The sequence below is a fragment of the Melopsittacus undulatus genome, chromosome 4 (genome assembly GCF_012275295.1).
Source record: "Melopsittacus undulatus isolate bMelUnd1 chromosome 4, bMelUnd1.mat.Z, whole genome shotgun sequence".
NCBI classification, from domain to species: domain Eukaryota; kingdom Metazoa; phylum Chordata; class Aves; order Psittaciformes; family Psittaculidae; genus Melopsittacus; species Melopsittacus undulatus.
Window position 1 is genome coordinate 71,889,430 of NC_047530.1, and position 22,381 is coordinate 71,911,810.

General features: G+C 37.7%; 1 protein-coding gene across 6 annotated transcripts in view; it reads left to right on the top strand.

The window, feature by feature from the left end:
- Positions 1-22,381, top strand: part of CCDC148 (coiled-coil domain containing 148) — a 74,438-nt gene that overhangs the window by 42,155 nt on the left and 9,902 nt on the right. For 5 of the 6 annotated variants that reach the window (XM_034061858.1, XM_013130282.3, XM_031053252.2 and 2 more), the window contains 2 exons: positions 14,275-14,415; positions 20,385-20,503. In XM_034061858.1, coding sequence (XP_033917749.1) covers positions 14,275-14,415; positions 20,385-20,503 — 260 coding nt within the window. The remainder of the gene's footprint in view (positions 1-14,274; positions 14,416-20,384; positions 20,504-22,381) is intronic. The other variant, XM_031053249.2, reaches the window with a different exon arrangement.

Consider the following 22,381-nt stretch of genomic DNA (forward strand, 5'->3'; position numbering starts at 1 on the left):
AAATTAATTTCAAAAGGAAAAAAGTTAGGTGGAATTAACTGGGATATTGCAAAATCATGTAAAGCCTGTTGCATTTCGCCTTCCTTCTCCCTTCCTGCATTATAAGAAGAAAAGATCTGTCAGTTAACTCAGGGGAAAAATGTTGTTATCTCCCTGTTGAGCCTGTGGTCAGGTCATTGATTGGAGTTATTTGACTGCCATAGGAGAGATCAACATTGAAATATTACAACTGAACGTAAAAAAATTAAAAATTCTGGATGAACATCAAACCTAGTTCTTTGGCCATAATCTGGTCATTTTGCAGGATTTTTTTTAATTTATTTAAATAGTGGGATATTTAAAAGAAAAGTTTTCTTTTTCAGAAGTGTTGTTTATTCACCACTGAGGTGACCCATTCCTTTGGATATGAGAAATACCAGGAAGTTTTAATGATATCAGTTTTAAATACAGATACTAATTTGGGAAATATATGGTAAACCTAAGAGTTGTAGAATGCTGTAGTATGTCTCAGAAGTGGATGTGAGCAAATATCTAAAGTTTTCAAATTCACCAAAGACGAGTCCCCTCTGGCTCTGTAGTATGCTTTTAATCCAGAGGTGATAAACCTGGATTCATTAGTTTGACATCAATATAGCATTCATGAATTTCATGGCTCTGGGATCAGATAAAATGCATATGCAGTAAGCTGGAAGCACATGCAGTGATCGTCCCTGCAGATTTTCCTTGCCTTCCCTTTCACCCTTCTCTTTCTCATCCGTTTCCCTATACCATGTTCTATCACATGATATTGGTATTTCTGAATCTATCAACTGCTCTACTGAAATCTTCTCACAATGTATTACCTAGTATTTTGCCTGAATACACCACAGATTTAAGGGGTTGCATTTGCTTTTTGTTATGGTGATGCAACTGTAAGGCCACAATAAAAAAGGAGAAGTATTTTGATAACTTCACGCTCTCTCAGTACGCACACAACGGAAGTAGCTGATAAACCAATTTATGAAGTATGTAGAAAGCAAGCATTCTCTAAATTTTAAGCTAGAAATGAAAAAATAATTGGCCTTTTTGCTAATTAAGGAAAAGTCATTAACAGAATACAAAGATAAATAATCTGATGCTCATTATGTTAACCAGATTCTTACAGTGTATTTCAGAGGGGTTTAGTGAATACTAATCCAAGAGAAATAGAAGTTCAGACTTCAGCTATTGTGTGTTTCATAAATTATGTTTACAGTATAATGTATCACCACACATTCATTCTACTTCCACTGAAATTGTTATGTTGTAGTTGCACACAACATGCTAAGTTTGATGGGTGCGTGAGGCAATGTGTAGGTGACTGCAGGTCAATGGAGCTATTGACTTCCCAGCTGGGCCACAGGAATAGGTGTCCTCCACTGTGCCAATTGCATGGGAAGTGTCTTAGTTTAAACTGCCTTCTTGATTTGCTCGAGCATTATGGTTAGAATTTATGCTATATAAGACAACATACAAAATGGAGAATGCTTTCTTTGTTGATTGACTGTAACAGATCTGGGGAGGACAAGGCATGTGCACAGAGCCACACCACTCCAGTGGAGGTAACAGGGCAGTTTGTTAAACCATGGTAACTCTATTATGTGTGTTTCTTTTCATTCTTCTGAGAACAGCATGAGTAGCAGGGTTTTGGTAACAGGGGGCTGCAGGGACACACTAAATGGGAGGAGACCATGGACTGACTTGTCAGTTCTGAGGTCCATTTAAACAATCCATTGCACCCCAGAACTTTGGAGGAGCACGTAGTGCCTCAGCCTGAGACCTGTCTCTCTCATTTACCTAGCTGCTAGGTTGATCAAAGCTTGTAGTCTGGGATATACACATATCTGTCAAGATTCATTGAAATTGTCCAGTGATCCCCAAAATTACTTGCAGATAGATAGCTGGACAAGCAGATAGCTCATCCTAACCTTATTTTCTCAGGAGAATTACCTTCTGTCTTCAGGTAGGAAAGTGATACCTCAGGCAAGAAAAATAATTTGCATCAAAAATTTGCTGAAGTAGTAAAGGATCAAAGGAGCTCTTCATACAGCTGCAGAAGGAACTAAAGAGATAATACTGCATACAAAAGGACAGCAAATTTATTTCAGTAGTTGTAAATAGAAATGCAACATATTTAAGGTTATGCATGTATAAATATTTAAATGTGTTAATACAATGTTGACACTCCTGTTGTCAAGAACAGACAGATTTCCTGAATAATGTTGACTGAGAGGAAATTCAAGGATAAGATGTGAAAAGTAAACTGCTTACACACTGTTCTGAGCAAAGATGTGATGTGCTTTCAGCTCCAGGGAAGTAAAACCTGTCCTCTGTTGGATCACAAGTTTTATAGGTGCCAGTCCTAGTCCTAACAGAAAGCAATGCATCTGTTTACTCTTCAGGTTAGGCTGAGGATTATGCTCATACGTTTTTCTCTTGTATCCCTTTTTTAGTTTTAAACATTTTTAGCTTAAGAAAATACAGTTCTGTTAATGACCAAACCAGTTACTTGTAACCACTTTCTGATTTTCAATTAAAATTATTCTATAGGTGGGTATGGATTTTTTTATGTAACAAAATTAGTCTTAGTGCCAGCAGCCTTGCTTTTCTCCATTACTTCTTGGAGCCTCTTAGAGATAGCCTATGGAGCACAAGCTGCTCAAGAGCACTAGACGAAGATCTACCAGGGATGTGAACTTCTGTTTTTATGATCACAAGAAGATGAAATTGTATTCTGATATTAACAAACAGACTTGTGTATTTCTTAATTATCCTGCTGCCAAATGCTCTACTACTAGACTACTTCTAGGTCTTGCATAAGGCCTTCAGAAGCAGAATACTGCTAGCTTGCACCGTTTGCTGTTGTGTCATTCAAGACCCTGTGGAGTCTGGATATGACTCTAGGTGCTATTCAGGAGTTATCAGGGTAGAAGAATTCCCAGTCTAGAGAAGAAGGAATATGGGTTTGGAGTTGAAAGTTATTGGAGATTTCAGACCACCATCTGTTAACATCAGTGGCTTGTTGTTGACATACCTGTTGATGTCAGTAACTGTTGATGTCGCAAGTAACTTTGTGTAGTAACTGTGTGGTCTCGGGATGTGCTGCAGGTTTTGTAGAAGTAATACAGATAAGTTCTTCACCATGGTATTGGAGCTAAGTCTTGTCCCCAGGGAAGATGAGCATCAGTCTTCCTGCTGGACTGCTGAGGGACCTGCTATTGAGAGTGGTTGCTGCCCTATAACCTGTCACGAGGATGCTGAGTTTTGTATTTAGAATCAGGTGTTACCATGGATTTTGAATGCTTAGTGTTTGTCAGAGAGCTCACGGCCAGCAGAATTTTGTGTTGACCACAGAGAACAGACAGCAGGCTGTCTGAGCAGCAAGCTGCTTCACCTGCTGCAGGAGTCAGTAACTCATCAATCACTACAGCTCCACACTGCTACCACCAGTGTAAGAACCGATACATGGAAACAGCAATGATTCTTGTGAGATATTTCTATGTGGTGGTGATACTTAATATGGAACCTTCCCTTATAAAGCTGAACTTCCTTCCATGGTAAACTAGTAATTGGTATATTGCTATTTTAAGCCTTCAAGTCATTTCATCTGATTACTGACACATGAGAAAAGAAAAACAGGGTGTAAGACGCTTATAAAAAATTATTTTCTGGGACTTTCTGATTTAAAAAAGTGGTGGATTTTCACCTTGTTTTGACAAACTGCCCTGTGCCTCTTAATATTTTAGGCTTCAGAGAACTGTAATTAATATACATTTTAATTTTTTCCCTTTTATAAGCTCTACTATTCTCACCCCGAGGCACCTGTCTCATTATCTTTCCATTTAGGAATATACATAGTCTTTCTATTCTTATTTTATTTCCAATAGTAACATTATTAATATTTTATGTTTCAAGGCATGGTGGGTTTGATTAGTGCAAGCTTTTTATTATTTTTAGTTGATAGGCTTATACATCAGTAGCAGGTCTCACTATACTTCCTATTTTCCTTGGTGATGTCAGCTTTGTTGGGGCAAAATTTGCCCATGACTTTCAAAGTTTTGGCAAACAAGTTATTAATTGGAAACAGAAATCCTTGGGATGCCCACTGTGTAATTGTAGATCTACTTTACTTGTCCTGTGCGTTCTGCACTTCTGAGAGCTGTTGAAACTGCTGCACATTAGCGTATGTTACCAGTAGGTCTGGTGTTTCCTAAATTACAGACTTTTCATGCATGATACAAACCAGCCATAAAGAGCATATCCAGGCTTTGCTTCCTGTGAGTGCTGGGGCTGCTGTGCAAATGCTGTGGAGGGTCACATGTTTGGGAAAACCTGTAGTGATTCTGACCTTGAGATGCAAATGTTTTACACCATACATTGATTTTCATCTTCCTAGTCTCTAGCAGAAAGTCGTAAAAGTTTGAGTAGTTGAAGTAAGGTTTGTAATGAGAAATTGTAGGTGAATGCGAGTAAGATTGAAAATACCTTTTTTTTAATGAAATGCACTACCTTTTGTTAGTCACCAAATAGATGTTTCTGTATAATTAGCGACTTTAAAAAATTCCTTTAGTTTTGTAACATGACTTCTATTGCCCTGTTCCATTTATAAAATATTTAAGTCTATGGTATTTATCATCCTACTAACCCAAGTGGAATTTATGTGCTTAACTTCTATTAACCTTAATAGAAATTACCTGGGTGAATCCTTTTTCTTCTGTGGAGGACTACATCTTTTAATTTTCTATTTCCCTCTACATTTCCTTCCCCCTTTTCTTAAAAATCTTACATTTTTTTAATACCTGAGCATGGAAGGGAGCTGCTCAGGCAAGAGACATAGATCAGTGTGCACTACTTTTATCTGAAGTATTAACAACTAAGCTATATTACACATGAAGAGGCTATGCTGCTGGTAATGAAAGTCACCTTTTAATGAGTTTCCCATGTTAATCTTCTACTGATCTCAGTTTGACCTTGCTCTTTGGCTAGTTCTATAGTAGAAAATAAATAAGTAGTTTGCCAAATATATTAAATCATCTTCATTGATTGGATTATGTGTCCATTAGGAACTGATCTGAGAAGAATATCCTTACTGAAGAGCTGATGTTGAAGTCCTGTAATTCTTGTAGCCCATAACCTTTTATCACTTAACCACATTTTACATCTGTTTTGTTTAATTCTCTATTTCAAGACACACTAGAAATGCATAGCTCTAAAATGGTCTGCTCTCCGTAAACAGAATTTCTCGGGTCACCAACTTGTTCTGAGACTGCAATCCTTATCTTTAAAGTGTGAAGGAAAAATGTCATGGTTGATGTGGTTTGAATTCAAACTTGCAATTAAGAGGCAATTTTTCACCCACTGTGCCTTGTGTTGTCTATCTGGAAAAATGAAGAGGTATCTCTGACTTACCATAAATGGGATAACTCTCAATTATATACTCAGCAAGAAAGAGGGCAGAGAAGATGGCAGAGACACAGTGAAGTTGGGGAAAGGGGTTAAGCAAGGAGAGGACCTAAGTCCTGGCAATAGAAGTGTATTGGTTTGTTTATTCAAACTGTGGACGTTTCTTGCTGTGCTTTTGGACTCTGATCCCAAGCTTGGTCTTTATGTTGAGCTTCATATGAGCACAATGTCAGTAACTGTAGGAAGGCCTTGGGTGAGCTAGAGGACTCTAGCCTGAATAACGCTATGGAAAGAGAGCAGATGTAGATTCCTATGCAATTTGGTGTTCGTCCTTTCCAAAGCAGAGTAGTTCTGAATGACTACTTGGGCTGTATCTGGACAAGATGAAAAGCTGCTGTACTTGTTTTCGGTTTCCAAGGGCCTAACATTAAGCTTTTCCACACAATAGGAATTTTACTGCTGCTTATACTAGTTTTGGGGGCAAATGACATGCACCATATAACATTAAGCTCAGGTGTTCTGTGCTGTCCCATCTGTGAAGTATGAAATAACACTTAATGGCTACTGTTGGGATTTCCTACCCACTTTGCCAAACAACGAGTTAGAAATATGGGACAAATGCATGCAGATGCATTCTCTGATTCTTTGATTTATGCTTAGGATAGTTTTATATATATATATATAAAATTCCTTTTAACAACATTTAAATCTCTAGTCATCTTCTAATCACATTTCAACATTTCTGACCATGCATCCCTGATTGCTGCAGCTGCTCTTTCTTTCAGCCACATGATGAATTCACCACAAAAATGCTGGTTCTTTTACCAGTGCTGGAATAACATTCTCTTGCATGCTTCCTCAACTTACTCATTTGAATTTTGTGGTGGTACTTTTGCTATGTAGCATCTTCATTTGTGAAAGTATTTTTCTTGAAGAGACCCTCTGAATATTTTTCCTGGGTATCCTTAGAATGACTTGTGAACATCTGGGAGAGTGTAAAAAAAGTGCAAACCATAATAAAAATAGGGAAAGGTGTGCAGAAATGTTTCAGAGATTAGTAAAGCTCTAGGAGATTCTGAAAGTGTGTTGGGATCAGGTCATTTTTTAAGGTTGTGAAAGAGTGAGCTAGAGAGAATTGTGGTGGAGATATCACAGGATTTTCTTTTTATGCCTTTAGTTATGACAAACACTACTGGCTTTATCATGTAATTATTAGGAATTATTGCTTAGAATTTGAATTCTAGCAGCTTATTATGTCTGTGTAGCACAGTGTAGCCTGCAACAATACTGATCTGGAGCTCTTTATAGTCATTCTGGGACACTGTTCCTCCTGGTCATTTTATGTCCTTGTGGTTTGTGTGTATTTTTTGCCTCAGTTTTCAAAGGCCATTTTTACTCCATGCATGACCTTTGCCATGCAGACCCTCTCTACACTAATCAGTTGCCCCATGCTCCTATTTTCCTATCTGTACACTTTAGCTGCTAGAAGGAGCTTGATGCCAACTCTCTTGTGTCACCATAGGCAGCTTCAAGATCTGTTTATAATGTTAGTCAGTGTTGCTTAAAGAGAAAAACTTGCTTAGTGCTAATGTGCTGATTTATTGGGTATTCCCAAGGCGAGTATCTCAAAACTTGCTTTATCATCGAGAAATGTATCTGTAGCATGAAATACATGGTAAATACATTATTACTATTCAGATGTTAGAGTGAAAGAATTAATTTATTACTTTAATTAGTTTGCAGTGTACATTACATTATTGTAATATGCAATATTGAAACAATGATCAGAAAATAGGTATATACACATTCTATTTAGCACAGCAATTTAATAATTCACTTGGCAAAAGCTCCTCTAATAATACATGAACTGTGAAATGTACTTGAAATGCCAATTGTAATTAAAAAGTTTCAAAACTTAATGTTGGCAGTGCTTGTATGTAAGCTTCTTTGTGAAGCAGGCAATTGGGGATCCAGGTTTCAGTGTGTTTTCAATATTAGTTTAACTACTAGGACTTTTTTAAATATTTAAACAGAACATTTAGTATTGACACAGTAAACTCTACCCTTCTGATTTTGCACTCCTAGGAATGAAAGAATGCAATCAACAACACATCAGGGGTTTTGTGCATTCTGTGGACTCAGACTACTGCCTTACTGAGTCAGTATTACTGTTCAGGGTGTTTTTTTATTGTTACTGCTCTTCAGATCTGCATGACCCTGCTTCTAGAGGAGAAAGCTGATGAATACAGTGGGTTTTCTTGAAAAGCTTAGATAATGAATGCTGGAAATTCAGCATCAGGTAGTCAGCTTTAAACAGCAAAATACAGAAGTATGGAAATGTGTGCTACAGAGATCCCTCTGTTATTGTGTTCCATTTCTCTGTTTGCCCTTTGGTGGTGGTGGCTGTTTTGCAGCAGCACCCAGAGACTCTCAGATAGGACTGGTTTCCCACAGTACCATGTGCTGTAGAGACTCACAGTATAGTTTGCAAGGCAAACAGAGATGCAGGATGGGTTTCTGTAGATGCAGTCCACTATACCCATTGTTATTATGAGTGAAGATAGTCTAGCTCCTATTCTTTGAACCTCTGACAACATGGGCAGGGTACTGGTTTAGGAACCTTTCCATTCTTGCCCCTGCCATTTTCTGTGGGAAGAAATTTCCATGGGAAGTTGCCCTTTGTAGACAGGCTGGTCCACAAAAGGAGTTGAGGCTGTGGGACAAAAACTACTGTCTAACACAGAGATGTTTTAATGTTCGAATGTGGCTTAAAAAGTGAAATATATTGGCCTTTGAATCAAGTATTGAATTACTAATTTTTTGTATTTCTGACGTAATAAAACACATTAATTTAGCTCAGCTCCACAAAGAACATTTTATTCTATATGACTTTAACTCTTCATGTGAGGAAGACATGGCATAATGCCAGCCTACTGAGTCACATTTTATAGACATTTTGCAAATGGTGCTTTTCTGGTTTTTACAACTTTCTCCTTTTTGTTGCAATTGTGAATATCTTTTTAAAGGAAGTGACTCCTCTTTTGCCTTAATGAAAAGGCATGGATTAGATAAATGAAAAAGGGGCAGGGATAATGTAAACTACCTTCATATGCTGCCTACAGGAAAGAATAAATTGGTGTTGTGAGAAAGTATAGTGCAATTAAACTTTCCTTGATATTTTTATAACCCATTTTCTTGATTAGCAATAGGCTTGTGCGTTTAAAAAACCTAACTAGATAAAAATAGAAAGCAGATCCTACCTGCTGAGTAAATAGGTGTGCTCAGTAGTCATTCAGAGCAGTGTAGGTAATACTGTAGAAGGTAGTGAAGATATGCATTGAATTATTGCCATATCAGTTTTGTCTGGGGAACCTCTTTGCATGATTAATGTTTTGTCAGCTGAGTGAAGTTATATATTTGATGCTTAGTTATGCTCACTTGTTTGTATGAAACCTTTTGAAAATCTAGATTGTGCCCCAACATTGATTTCTGACTCAATCAAAAGGCTTTAATGGAAGAGCTATGTAAAAAGAAGTAGGAAAGTGATTGTGGCCTGTCACAAGATCGGTGTGTTACTCATGCCATGCAAACAACTGCTGATCAAAATAAATGATTAAGGAGGTTTGAGATGATTTTAGACTAGATTAGTATCTGTATCTGCTTACTGCTATGTTGTTATTTGCTTTCCTTCAGTCAGTTATCATCTTGACACTGCTGGACCAACCCTATTCTCAACATGCACTTCCAGTTGGTAGTTCCCCTGAAGAATCAATTAACTGCAACTTTTATTGAAACCCATTTAGTGGGCACACTATGCTATCTAATGATTGCAATCAAACAACTAAAAAAGATCCCTTGTTAATAGGTAAATTAATATCTAGAGAAGACCGGTAAAGGATCAAGAGGGCTCTCAGAGTTGGAGAAAACTGAAGCTGCATATGATGAGCCCGCTTACTGCATATATATATATCATTGTTGAAAAGAGTTTGAAAGGAATGTGAAGCAGGATGTAGGAAAATGCAAGCTTAAAAAAAAGCAATTCTTTTGTTACATAGTTCAACTGTTACCTCATTTCAGCCCAGCCCAGCAAATCTTACTGATGTTATTACAGAACTTTAAAGTTCCTTCATATGCTTCTGCAGTTCAGTCTAACTCCAATTAGAGCAGACTTTCAGCAGATTCATTGATTTTTTTTTGTTTGCTGTTAAATTTTAAAGCTTCATGTATATGTTTTTGCTTCAGTTTGTTTCAAAATGAGGTAGAAATGATTAAATGATCCATATTTTTTTCAAAACATTCCTTTTAAGTTTATTAGTGTAGCAAGTGAAGTGTAACTGAAACAATTTAGCATTTTATTCTAGATTCTGAAACTAAAATGCATGAGCAGGCTGCTGTCAAACTTGCTAAATAAAATCTCTATTTAGACAAAGACCTTGTGTTACAACTTTCACATGTGTGTGGCGATTCACTCAGGTATTACAGCAAAGCTCCAGAAAATAGGATCTTATAAAAATTGATACATTGCTCTAGTTGTCTCTTAGGTGCTAGTATGGTCATTTCATGTAACCCATGTTCTATTATTGTTCCATATTTCTGTTTCAGTGGATGGTTTGAAATTGTAACTGGCTATTTTCTGTAAGTGCTTTTTGCCACCCTTCTGCTGGCACTTCCCTCAGAACTTGCTTACTTCAGGATGTGGAGCTGCTGTGGATTTCTTAGCCCACTTGACGGACTTTTAATTCTTGTATGGCTTAGAACCAGTCAGTTTGTCATTCCTGCTGCATGAGACACGCCCAAACCCACTGGGTTCCTCTGTCGGATCCATCTCATAAAACTCTGCTCTGTAGCAACTTTTTTCTGAAGTCCTCGTTCATCCATGTTCATTTCTGCCAAGCTAAGCAAGCTGTTTTAACCCTGTCTAGCACTGAATTTGTTATCAGTGTCAGAACTATAGAAAACCCTGAAATAAAGGTCTGAATACATCTCGTTCCTTATACTTGGCTGTTCTACACCTTCAGTGTCTCTGTTCAGAACTTGGAAGAGTTTAGCCAACTCTCCCAAGAAAGCCTGTTAGATCATCTTACCTGCTTTATTTCCCTGCCTTTTTGGTAGTGCCCCTATGATGAACTACATCACAAGAATCCTTGCTTTGCGTATTTCCCCAGAAAATACATTTCTGTTATGCCTAAAAATATATCTGTCTGATTCTTTTTCTTGGGACTTGCTTAAGTCTTACAGCATCTACTTGTCAACTTCGTGTTTTTAACTTCTGAACAAACTTAAGGAAGTAAGATCTCACATTATAGGAGAAGACTTCATTCCTGGAACTGATAGGGGAACTAGCATGGGAGAATGATGAGAGGACTGAACTATAGAGAAAGTGTGTTCCTCTACACCAGCATAATTCTTAGACAGTAAAGACAGTGGTCAGCAGAGAAGATGTTCCCAAGTGAATGTCTGGACACTAGACAATGTCTGGAGATAGACACCCTTCTGCCTCTTGGTGGTTTTCAAGTGGAACAGCTACCATGTCAGGGAATGAGAAGACCCTGGCTCAAGCCAGTCTAGAAATAAAGATGTTATTTTTAATTTTGGGGACAGGTGGGTACAGGTCCCTGCCTCAAAAAGTGTTTTATTATTTCTTTATTACTGGAACAAGTCCAGCAAAGGACCTTTAAGATGAAGGTCACTTCTCCTATGAGGAAAGGTGGAGAGAGTTGGGACTGTTCAGCCTGGAGAAGAGGGGATCTCATCAATGTGTATAAATACCTAGAGGAGAGGGTGCAAGGAGGATGGGGGCAGGCTCTTTCCAGAGGTACCCAGTGACAGGAAAGAGGCAGCAGGCACAAACTGACACATTTGAAATTCCATTCCATTCATCGTTTCTTTATTGAGAGAGTGGGTAGCACCAGAACATATTGGCCAGAGAGGTTGTGGAGCCTCCACGATTTGGAGATACTTAAACCGTGGTTCAGTGTGGTCCTAGGTAACCAGTTGCATCTTATCTTGCTTAAGCAGGGTGGGTGGCCTGGATGGCCTTGAGAGGTCCTTTCCAACCTCAGCTGCTCTGATTCTATTTTCTTCAACCTGGAATAATTGTAATAATAAACATGGCTTCATATTCCCTTTTGCAGAATAAAGAATTAGATGTTGATCTCCCAAAACCTGGGTAAGAGGGCTCAAGGTATTTATGCTATGATATAGCACTCTGGATTAATCAAGTCATTAAATAAAATTTGGAAACTACTTATTTGCACATACTGCTTGAATTCATTAGTATATTTGGGATGACCAAAAGCAGGATATTACTGAGGGGGTGGGAGGAAGGGAAAACCTACTACTTAGCAAAAACTAAGGTAAATTATTCATATGCAGCATATATTCAAGTGGGACTGGTCATTTTTAGTTTTCTCTTTCTGAAGGAAAAAGAAGAAAGGAAAAGATTCAATGCAGATGCTTAGAGCTATTTATACTACACTACTTATGTCTAAAGGTTATTTATGCTAATATGTCTCTTCTAGTTAACAGAAAATAGGGGGATGGGGGAGAACGGGTGATCCCCTGTTCTCGGAGGTCTCACCCTCATCTTGGGTGTCCCACAAGTGCTCAGTCTGCTCCCCTGTTCTTATAGAGACTCAACATACCTCTGATTGTCACATTAAAGGATTTGAGAGGGTGATTTTTTTCTTTTTAGGAATTAAAGAATAGTTTTACCACTACCAAAGAAGCTCTACCAAATATATCTTTCATTAACAATTTTATTACTGTCATTATCATTACATATGTAAGTTCCAATTTAGGGAACATTTCCAAAATTCTGAGAAGATCATAAGTGAAGAGTAACATATCTGCACTAAGGAACACTGCAATGAGATTTGTAATTTTCCTTTTCATATGGTACAAGTTTGAATTCCCAATTGAAATAATTTTGTAAGAATTCCAAAAAGAAAAATAGGGTTTTCTATACTGCCTTCCGTTACATTACTACACACTCAGACATATGGACAGGTGCGGTTTGCATGTATGTATCCTAAGTGTTCCCTCTTGCATATTATCAGGCATCCATGTCCAGCTCCAATTTCCACGTGTACACATTTGTTCCCTCCTTGCAAACCATCCCACTACATTTTTTACATTCATTCAGTGCCATTAATACTTGCTGGCACAAACTTATCCCTTTCCTACCCCACTGTCCCATAAAATAATGAGTACCTTTTCCAAATAGGGTTGAGAGGGAAGGAAGTAGAGAGGTTTGGGGTTTCAGGATCTTGTTCCTTTTTTCTCCTAGCTGCTTACATTTTCCTAGTTGCAATGATATTTTTTTCTTGCTCTCTTCCTGTAAAACATCTAATTGGTGAAGATGGCTGTTGCCTAGCTTCCTCTCCTGTTTCCCCCTGAAAGGAAAGACAGGAGATTTCCAAAAGTGAAACACAGTTATGAATAGGCCCCCACTGAGAATTACTTACTAAAATGGGAGGAGAGAGGTAAAAAAAGAGTTTAATGCTCAGCTAAATCATAATTCTTAACTTTCAGGTTGGAATTGAAGCTGGGAAAAATTGTGTGTATTCTGAGAGTGTAACAGCGTAAGTGAAAGTTATTTGAAGAACCCCCAAACTCAATAGTTGTTATTAAAAGATGGTAAAACTAAAGATGCAAATCACTGAGAACCTCAAACCCCAGAGAGCACTGGACTCCAGAGCAATTTTTTCAGAAGCACAGAACAGAAGAATTAACAGAGTCTGTGCATGTAGCTAGTGAAATTCAGTAAAGATGGTAAAATATGTATTAGTACCTACTGTAGTGTAGAAAACTAGATGAAAAATGGCTGAAATGCTTGTTCCTTTGAGGAATACAGAGTACTGTTACACTTGACAAATCCACTGTGAAAAGAGCTGGCAAGCCAACAAAAAGCAGGCACTGTTAATCCTGTTGAAACCAGTGTGAAACAGATGAGCGTACAACTGTTCTTGACAGCACCAAGGTAAATCAGGGCTCCATGCTGAGAACAATGTGCTCGAGAGCAATGAAAACAAGTCTCTAGCTATTATCAATTACTGAGGATATGTTGTCTTGTTTAACCAATAAAGTGTATCAGGAATATGTCAAAAATGGATTTCTGGCATGTTGAGTTGAACAATCCATCCCATCCCCAACATGTTTTGTTAAGTGGGGTGGCAGGCCCTGTAGTGAGGGTGTGGTGGAGCTGGTCCCTGCCATGCTTCCACATGTGCTGAAACAGCACTCCCGGCAGCTGCTGGGCAGCTGAGCTGTGGCTGATGTCTCTCTTTCCACAGATAAGTGGGATGTTTGGTATACAGGACCACTATAGGCACTGGTCACAATACTTCATAGCTGGCAGGGATCCTGGACTAAATTTGCACATTTTGAAAGCTGACAAAAGATGAAGTCTTTGTCGCTGGATTCTGTTGATTTCCACAGAGTTGGTTGAAAGTGAAGTGCTGTTTCAGAACTGCCCGAGTTGAAAGGTGTGAGCAGACTCTGGTCTTTTAGCCCCGGTCTCCATTCATTCATAGGTTCATTAGGATATTTATATGTCACTAAAAGTCTAAGCATTGAAGGGGAATTTAAGATCTGATGTTACTGAGATGGTTTTGGTAATTTTGCCAAAAATCTTTTCACATGTAATTTTTTTGCGTATTATGCCAGTCAGTTGTAAATTGTACTTTAGCATGCAGAAAGCTGGTGCTTACTGAGGGATTATGTATTGCTGGTAAGATTATAAATCTTAGTTTGTAAATGGGTTACATGGGTTTTCTTCCCTCTCTCGGTTTGGCAGGTTCACTGTATTGCACAAGCCTGCTGCAGGACTGTCTTTTCAACTATTTCTTCCAGGTTCTACAGTGGAAAGCACAGCAGGAAGAGGCTGCTAAACTAGAAGCTGCTGTAGCTGCTAGAAGAAAAGAAGAGAAAGATGAGAAAGAAAGGCTACAGAAAGAACAGAAAATTATTCGTAGAGCTCAGGAGAAAGAGAAAGTATGAGAATCTTTTATATGTTTTTGCATACATTAATATATAATTGCCTTTAAAATCTTAATTGATCTCACTACCTTGTAAAGTATTAGGAATTAGTATAGAGAAGAGCAAATGGTTAGTTGAGTCTTGCTATTATCCACCTTAGCTTTAAAGCTGCTTGCTCTTACACACCAAATGTACTTTATTACATGTCTAAAAAAACCCGTCACATACACAAGTAAGTGTATGTGACTGTCTCTGAGTCACAAAAAATAAGTGCAGAGGCACTACTGGATTTTTAACTCGTACAGCTTTGTGCTTTTCAGCATGTGGCAAGGACTCTGAAAGCTTCCCATGCTGCAGTTAAGTATGCTGCAATGCAGCAAATGAACCTTATAGGGCATTGTCTGCAAGAGAGCGCACTGCACTTTGCAGCACAAGGACCTTAACAGTGGGCCTGAAGCCCAATGGTAATATTAACCATATCAAGGTAGTGAAAGTCTGTAACGTTATTCTAAGTACTTAGGTGGTGACTACTTGGGAAATGGCTTTCATGCATAACCCTGAACTTCAACTTAATATAAGATCAGAAATCTACTATAGTGAATGTAATGCTTTTAGAAAATCAAGCTACATCACATGTATTTGTGTTGGCCTTTTTATTTAAATAATACAGCAAAAATCCAGGAGGTTTTATTAGAACTTTACCTCTATTTCTGAGTATATTTTATGCTGAAATCTGATATGTTTTGAATCCAGCTCACCTGTGGTGTATTTGTTAAGACTGTGTGGAAAAAACAAGTTGGAGAATGTCATAGTTTCTTATTGCTTTGTCTTTTAAGTGCTGCTCAGTAAATTGTCTCTTTTACTGGACTACTCATGCCAGCGTGTTTGCAAGAAGAGGCACTAAAAGCTGTTCCCTCACAACAATCCTGTTAGAAGTTAAGAAAACAAGGCTAAACTGTTCCAAAGAGAGTATTTTCATGAGGCATATGATGGCTTTTGTGATATCAGTACATGTCACACTACAGGAAACTAGTGGAAAAGAAAGAAGAAAACAAAATCTTTCTATATGTTATCATGTTTTCTCTTTAGATTTTGCCACCTTGTCTTTATTTACCTGACACATTTCTGTGTAACATATCCTGCTGGGAGTAAATGTTTACTGGTGGGACTACAACATGGCCAGGTAGACACCCTGGAATGTGATGGACTCTCTTGTCCATAGCAGTGTCTATAGCAGTAATATTCCTTGCAGGGGAAAAAGACAGACACAAAACTGTCCCTACTTACAGCAATTTGTTTAACTTGTAACTGAAACAATTTACAATTTACTAAAAGCAGTAAAGAGATTATAGCAGAGCAAAAGAAAAGACTTGCAGGCAGGTGGAACCAACTGCTGCTTTAGTAAAAGGATGAAAACAGTTCTACACTACTCAGAATTTCCTCATCTATTTTTATAGCACTCAAATATCTTTTCCATGCTTAGTCCAAATATGTCTTCATGCCATGTCAAACAGGTCAAGAGCAGAAGTGCTCTTCTTGTGTTCCTAGTAGGTAGTTTGCATAACCGTTGAATTTGGTTATATCAACAACTCTGCAAGAAGTACTTGACTGAAACAGTTACCTGGAGAAAAGAAACTGAAGCTGCTAAGGCCTTCTTGTCTTGAGATCAACTCGTTATTTCTCATTGCTGCAAGTCTTCAGAACCAACATTTTAAAGCTGCCTAATTTCAAATTGATTCTGATTTATTTGTGAGTTCATTCTTCTTGGTCATGCCTGCATTTGCATACTGTATTTGCACACAGTTGAACAAGTCTCTGTTTACATCTGATTTTATTGTTTTTCTGCAATTTATCTTGAAGATGAAATATGCATTCTTGACAAAGCATAATCTTTTTATTCAAGTATGCTAAATCATATAGTTAGCAAAATTGCAACTAATTGTCCCAGAGCCAGTTTCAAGAGATGTTTCTCTTTCCTTCAAAATACGCAGAAATTCTTACTTTTTGTAAGAATCAGAAAAGCACAGATTGGAAGGGACTCAAGAGGTCTCTAGTCCAATCTCCTGCTCAGGAATGAGGTCTGACCAGGTAACTCACGGTTTTATTCTCATTTTAATTTTTTTTATTTATCCTTAAATTATCTCCAATATTTCAGGCTCTCATTCCAGGTTCAAAAGTTGAGAAAGGTGTTGCAACCCTGCACTTTCAGAGAAAACCAGGCTCAATTTAAATCACTATTGGTTTAACCTTAAATTGGCCTATTGCATATGTTGCTGGTGAACATTTTAGGCACAAACCTCTATAAAAAGAGGAGAAATTTTTAAAATTATGTGCAATGTGTTACGATACTGTTATATATGTTTGGGTTTGTTTTTTTTCACACTGACATATGTTTCCTAGTTTTTGTTCTTTGTTGATACTTTGTTACTGTTCTTACATGCTGGATTTAAAGTTATAAAATAACAAGGCAGAACTTCTACATTATGTGTCTGCAGTCATATTCTATGATAGAATTTTCAGAGTGAGATGTGACAAAGTTTTGGCTGGTATGGATAATGCATAAGTTGTTTCAGTTGGAACATGTGATTGTGAGATGCTGTGGTTTCTCCCCCAGCACTGGACACAGTAGTGCAGGGAGGGGCAGAGCATGTTAAGTGATAGTTTGCTGCTTAGTTTATGGGAAACTTAGCTGCTGCTTTTCTTTCTGTTACAGCTTGTTCTGTTTATTTGTCTTTACTCACACTGTGATTATAGTGGCAGGTGGCTCTGAAACCACAAGGAAGGGAAGAGGATTGGTGAGCCTATGCTGATCTAACCAAGCAGCAATGTTAATTTTTTGTGTAAATAATTTGGTTGTGCAAACTTTCCGCTTGTCTCTGGCCTATGTGTAATGTCTGTTTAGAACTGCCTATGCGCAGATGGAAGAGCAGCTGTTTGAGGCCAGCAGTCATATGTTTCATTTAAGTATGTTTCATCTTAGATCCTTAAAAAGGGCTGCTAACCTTATACTGCAACTGCTTTTCTGGTGAATGTTCTACAGCAGCATGAAGATCATGTAAAATGCCTGTGATCAGTGTAAAAGAAATTCCCGGTCTCTACCTAACCTGTAATCTATCAGGGTATATGTCAAGTACTTCCAAACCTGAGAATGGCTAAAATGACATTAAATCTTAAATAACAATGCTACATTTGTTCTGTTGGACTGCAGATCAGATTTTCCCAATATATTTAAATATGAAATTTCAGAAGTATTCACTGGCCCTAATTAGAGTTTATGAGAAAACCTTCAGGCAATTTGAAATACAGAAAGGGAATAATTGCAAAAGAGAGAGTTTTATTTCATAAATATTAAGTGTTCAAAAAAAAAAAAAGCATTCTAAGAGTGTTCCTATGGAGACAGGCTGGGATAGCTGTAGCTGTTCATCCTGGAGAAGAAAAGGTGGTGGGAAGACCTTAAAGCAGCTTCCAGTCTCTGCAGAGGCTGACAAGAAAGCTGGGAAAGGGCTTTTTACAAAGGCAGATAGGGAGAGAACAAGGGGAATTGACTTTAAACTGACAGAGAGGAGATGCAGATTAGCTCTTATGAAGAGTTTCTTCCCTGTGAGGGTGGTGAGGCACTGGCACAGGTTGCCCAGAGAAGCTGTGGCTGCCCCATCCCTGGCAGTGTTCAAGGCCGGGTTGGATGTGCCTTTGAGCAATCTGGACTAGTGGAAGGTGTCCCTGCCTGTGGCAGGTGGTTGAAACTGAATGAGCTTTAAGGTCCCTTCCAACCCAAACCATTCTGGGATTCGGTATAAAGAGGATGGTATTCTGACTGCTATTTCAACTGAAATCTGCAAAAGAGGCTTAAACTCAATACAGTTCAGTGGATGATATAGAAGGTTTTCTTCTCTTTTTGTAAAAAAAGCTTTATAAGCTTTTGTGAAATGATTTTATGAGTAAATTTCATTGTAATAAATTGACTGTGTTTTGGGGTGGTAGGATAAGGTCTCAGACCTTCACAGGAAATTTATTCATTAAACTGTAAAATCAAGATATTATTCAGGTATAAATTCAGTTGCTTTTATAATTAATTTTATAATGAATATTTTTGTAATTATTAAAATTCTTCAGTTTTCTTAGATTTTTCTGTCTTTCTCTTATTCTATTTTTTTTTCTGGCTGTATTTTAAATTATAGAAACATAATGCTGTTTTCTCAGTGAATTACAAGTGGCAGCATTGTCATATGCTTCTTTCATGATAAACAGCCTTTTCAAAAACTTAATCTTGATTTTCAGCGTAAACACTATCTTTGTATTGCTGGAAGCAGTAGCTTTTAGTGAATCGTGTAGCTTTTCTCTATTTGTCAAGAGGTCTGTTAAAGAATTAAGGGGTTTCTCAGTCAGCCCTGAGGTGGTATGAAACCCCATACTGTTCTCTGGCTATTCTTTTGGATTCTAATTTGGAATTACACCAGGGTATGTCATTACTTCTGTGTCCCAACTTCCTCTTCTGGAATCTGCACGAATGGATAAAAAAAGCTCCAAAACAAATTAAACTCAAAACAACAGAGTGGAAATGAAAGAGTGTGAAGTACAGCAAAGAGAAATTGCAAGTGTGCTAAGGTTTGTAGATTTGTGTCATCCTAACTCTTATTGTTGGGATAGCAGAGTACTTAGTATAATGCAGAAAAGAGAATATGTGGTACAACTTATATTCCAGGTAATCTCCAACAGGTACTAGAATGTGTTACTGTTATTGTTACAACTGAAACAGCCAGGATAGGTCAGCATAGATTCAATTAGGGCAAGAAGCTGCAGGATCAGGTCTTATACTAAGGTGTGCTGGGGTTTTCCATAAGGCAAAAAGATACAAGAAATGGCTGGAGCTTCATGTTGCCAATATGCATAATTCATACCTTTCTTAGACAGAGTTGAGGAATTACGATCATATCCAGCCACTTACATAGGTTCTATATTATTAACATAATAAAGATGCTATGCTGTCTACAGATGTCTAAACCATTCCTGAAAATTAGTTGCTGAAATTAGGTAAACTAAAGGGCTTTCTTTCCTAATACATAACTTGCCCATTAGTGCTTATTAAAAAAAAATCTTAGCTGTGATTTGATGTGTCTTCTCCTTATCTTGTTTTCTTTGGTTGGTTGGTCAGTTTGTTTGTTTTCCTATTCTGTATTGATGGTAATTGTTGGATTATATTTTGTATTGCTGTTAATCTTCTAAACAATGCATGGCTTTCATGAAATGAAGTCAAGCCTAGCCCCTAGTGCTGGGCTTTGCAGTAAGTAGCTGAGGCCCCACAGGTGGCAGGGAGAAGAGCTGCAATGGAACCAGCCAGGAGCCTGACCAGCCCTGTCTCTTTGTCTCCAGCACTGGCCCTAAAATTAGAGGAAACTGTTACAATGATTTCCCTCCCTTCAGGCTACTTTTCTGTCTCCAGCTGTTCCCTGATACTGATGTGGTTTGTCAGTTTAGTAACACCTCTGCAGGGGCTTTCTTTGGGAAGTTGCCTTGTCTTTGCTGAAGCATGTGTGAACTTCCTGCATCCATCACCTTCTTCCTGTTCCTCAACGGGCTCTCCACATCAACCAAAGCAAGCTGGGCTGGTGTGAATCCAGCCCTTTGAGCTACTCTGGGGCACTTTAACTGAAGGAACATTCACTCACTTGAGCAGCACAGCTGAAGGTTTTGATGGCAGAGTAGGAAAGTAAGAAGCAAATGAAAGTGGTAGCCTTGAGTTTGCAGTTGAAAATTATACTCAAATTAGTATCCAGAGTCTGATTTTACTGTTTCTGTGTGTGGGCTCCACACTCTGTGTTCTCCTAGTAAATCTTTTCTTAGCTCGTACTGTTCTAAAATAAAAATTTTATTCTAAAAAGAGCAAACTTGGATTTTCTTTAACTTAATGTTTTTCTTTATTTGCTCTCACTTCCTTGGCTTGTGAATTAATGTTATTTTGTTTACTGCATTTGTTGAAACTCTAGGTGAAAAAGTACTGGGCTGAGAAGCAGCTCAAGTGGCAAAAACAGGAAGAGAAAACTCTACAGCATCTAGAGGAATTAAGAAAATTAATGTCTGAACAAGCAGTTAAAGACAGAGAAAGGTAAAAGAAACTAAATGTGAACACCTATAGTATCAATAGGAACTTCTTATAGTCTAATTTGCTTTGATCTCCCAACTTCCTAAATTAGAATAAATTGAGGTAATTTTTTTCCTTCCTGTTTGGCAGTTACTCTGGTCTATACACCAAGTGTGCATCATTGTATCTTGGATGCAATTAAATTGTTAGTTTGAATTAATTCGTATTCAAAGTTTTAGACCTCTGTAAGTACTAAACTAGTGTAATCATGATAGGGTACACAACATTACAATCAGCTCTCTGTGATTTTTTTAGTTGTAGCTGGGTAATATGACCTACATTCCCACTTCACAGACTTATTTATAATTAGGCTTGTTTTGTTTTAAAGGCAAGCAAGAGGAGAATATTAAGCACTTAACAGCCTCAAAGTTACTTATTCTTTTAGAGGGTCTTAAACTGCATATGTAGTTGTAGATGCTCTTCACTTGTTTGACGTAATTTAGGACTTCAGCCTTTAAAAATTTGAATCCTTGTAAAGTCTTCATCATTGAATATGACCTTTAATGACCTTCTGAAGAAATACTTGATTTTGCAGATGAATTCCTCTGTCACAGAGGAGCATAAAACCTCCTGTCTGTAGTCTGGCTATAATTGCTCTCCAGTTGTAGGTTTGTTGTTTTTTTTTATAGAGGGAGCCACCAAATTGCATGGACCAGAAATGTAATTAAATAAAGTACCATTGGCACTAGAATATTAAACTTGTTCTTAAGCATTCTGTGGGAAACACTACTTTGATCTTATTTTGTTATGATACCTTGCTGACAGCTGAATTTAAATGTCTATCCTCATGCTACAAATATACCTATACCTTTCCTTAATCATACCTCCAATGATTTTAGCTCATAGCAAAAGAAACATATGTACTTGAATTACTGAGTTTTCAGCAGAATTGATCAGGGAAAAAAATGACTTCTTTAAACCTGTGTACTGCACTATGCCATACAATTGGGGAATGTTCTTTTCTTATGCTAATAAACCTTGCAGAATAAAATACAAGGAAATGGCACAGCTCATTGAGGAATGCAGGAAGGAAATAATCACACCTTTAGGCTATTACAAGTCAAGAGTCAGTAAATGCTTAGTATTATGTTTTCCAGAACTGGCATACTGTACAAAATAAAACAGGTTTTAAAAAACTGCTTGCTGTTTGTGAAGATTAATAATTCTTTGAAATTACTTAATGCTTTTCATCTTCAAAGCCTTCAGAAATATAAATCAAAGGGCAGAGATATCACTGTTATTAGGGGCTGTAATGCTACAAATACAGTATAAGGCATTTTAAAATATATATTGTACTGAACTAAGGTAGACATACTGGCATCACGATTTTACAGTGCAGAACTGCAGTCCTCTAGTAATTAATAGTATTCTTACATGTTTCACCTACAGCAGCAGATAAATTGGTTTTGAGTCTTTGCAGAACTGATCATGAAAAATGGCACGAGCCGACACCACAGTTCTGATCTGACACGAAAAAGAAAAGATTTTTGGATTGTGAGCAGATTGGCGATTCCAAATACAAGATATGGCCTGGATAGTGCATAGCGTTTAGAATAGATATAATAAGGTATTAGGAAATGGGTTGCTGTTATCCTGAATTGTTTTTAAAATTAATTTTAAATTAAGTAATCAGTTTTATAAAAAGGAAAATTATCACAGAGTCACTGTGGTGCTCTATTTATTCAGGTCTTGCTTTGTAATTGCAAGATGGTGAATAGCCAGAGCTATCAACAGATTAAAAAAGGATTAAAGGCACTTGAAAGTGGATGTAGAATTTCAAGTGACCAAGTCCAAATTTGCTTTCTCCAAGTCCTCTGCTCAGTGATTGTCTGACAGTGGAGA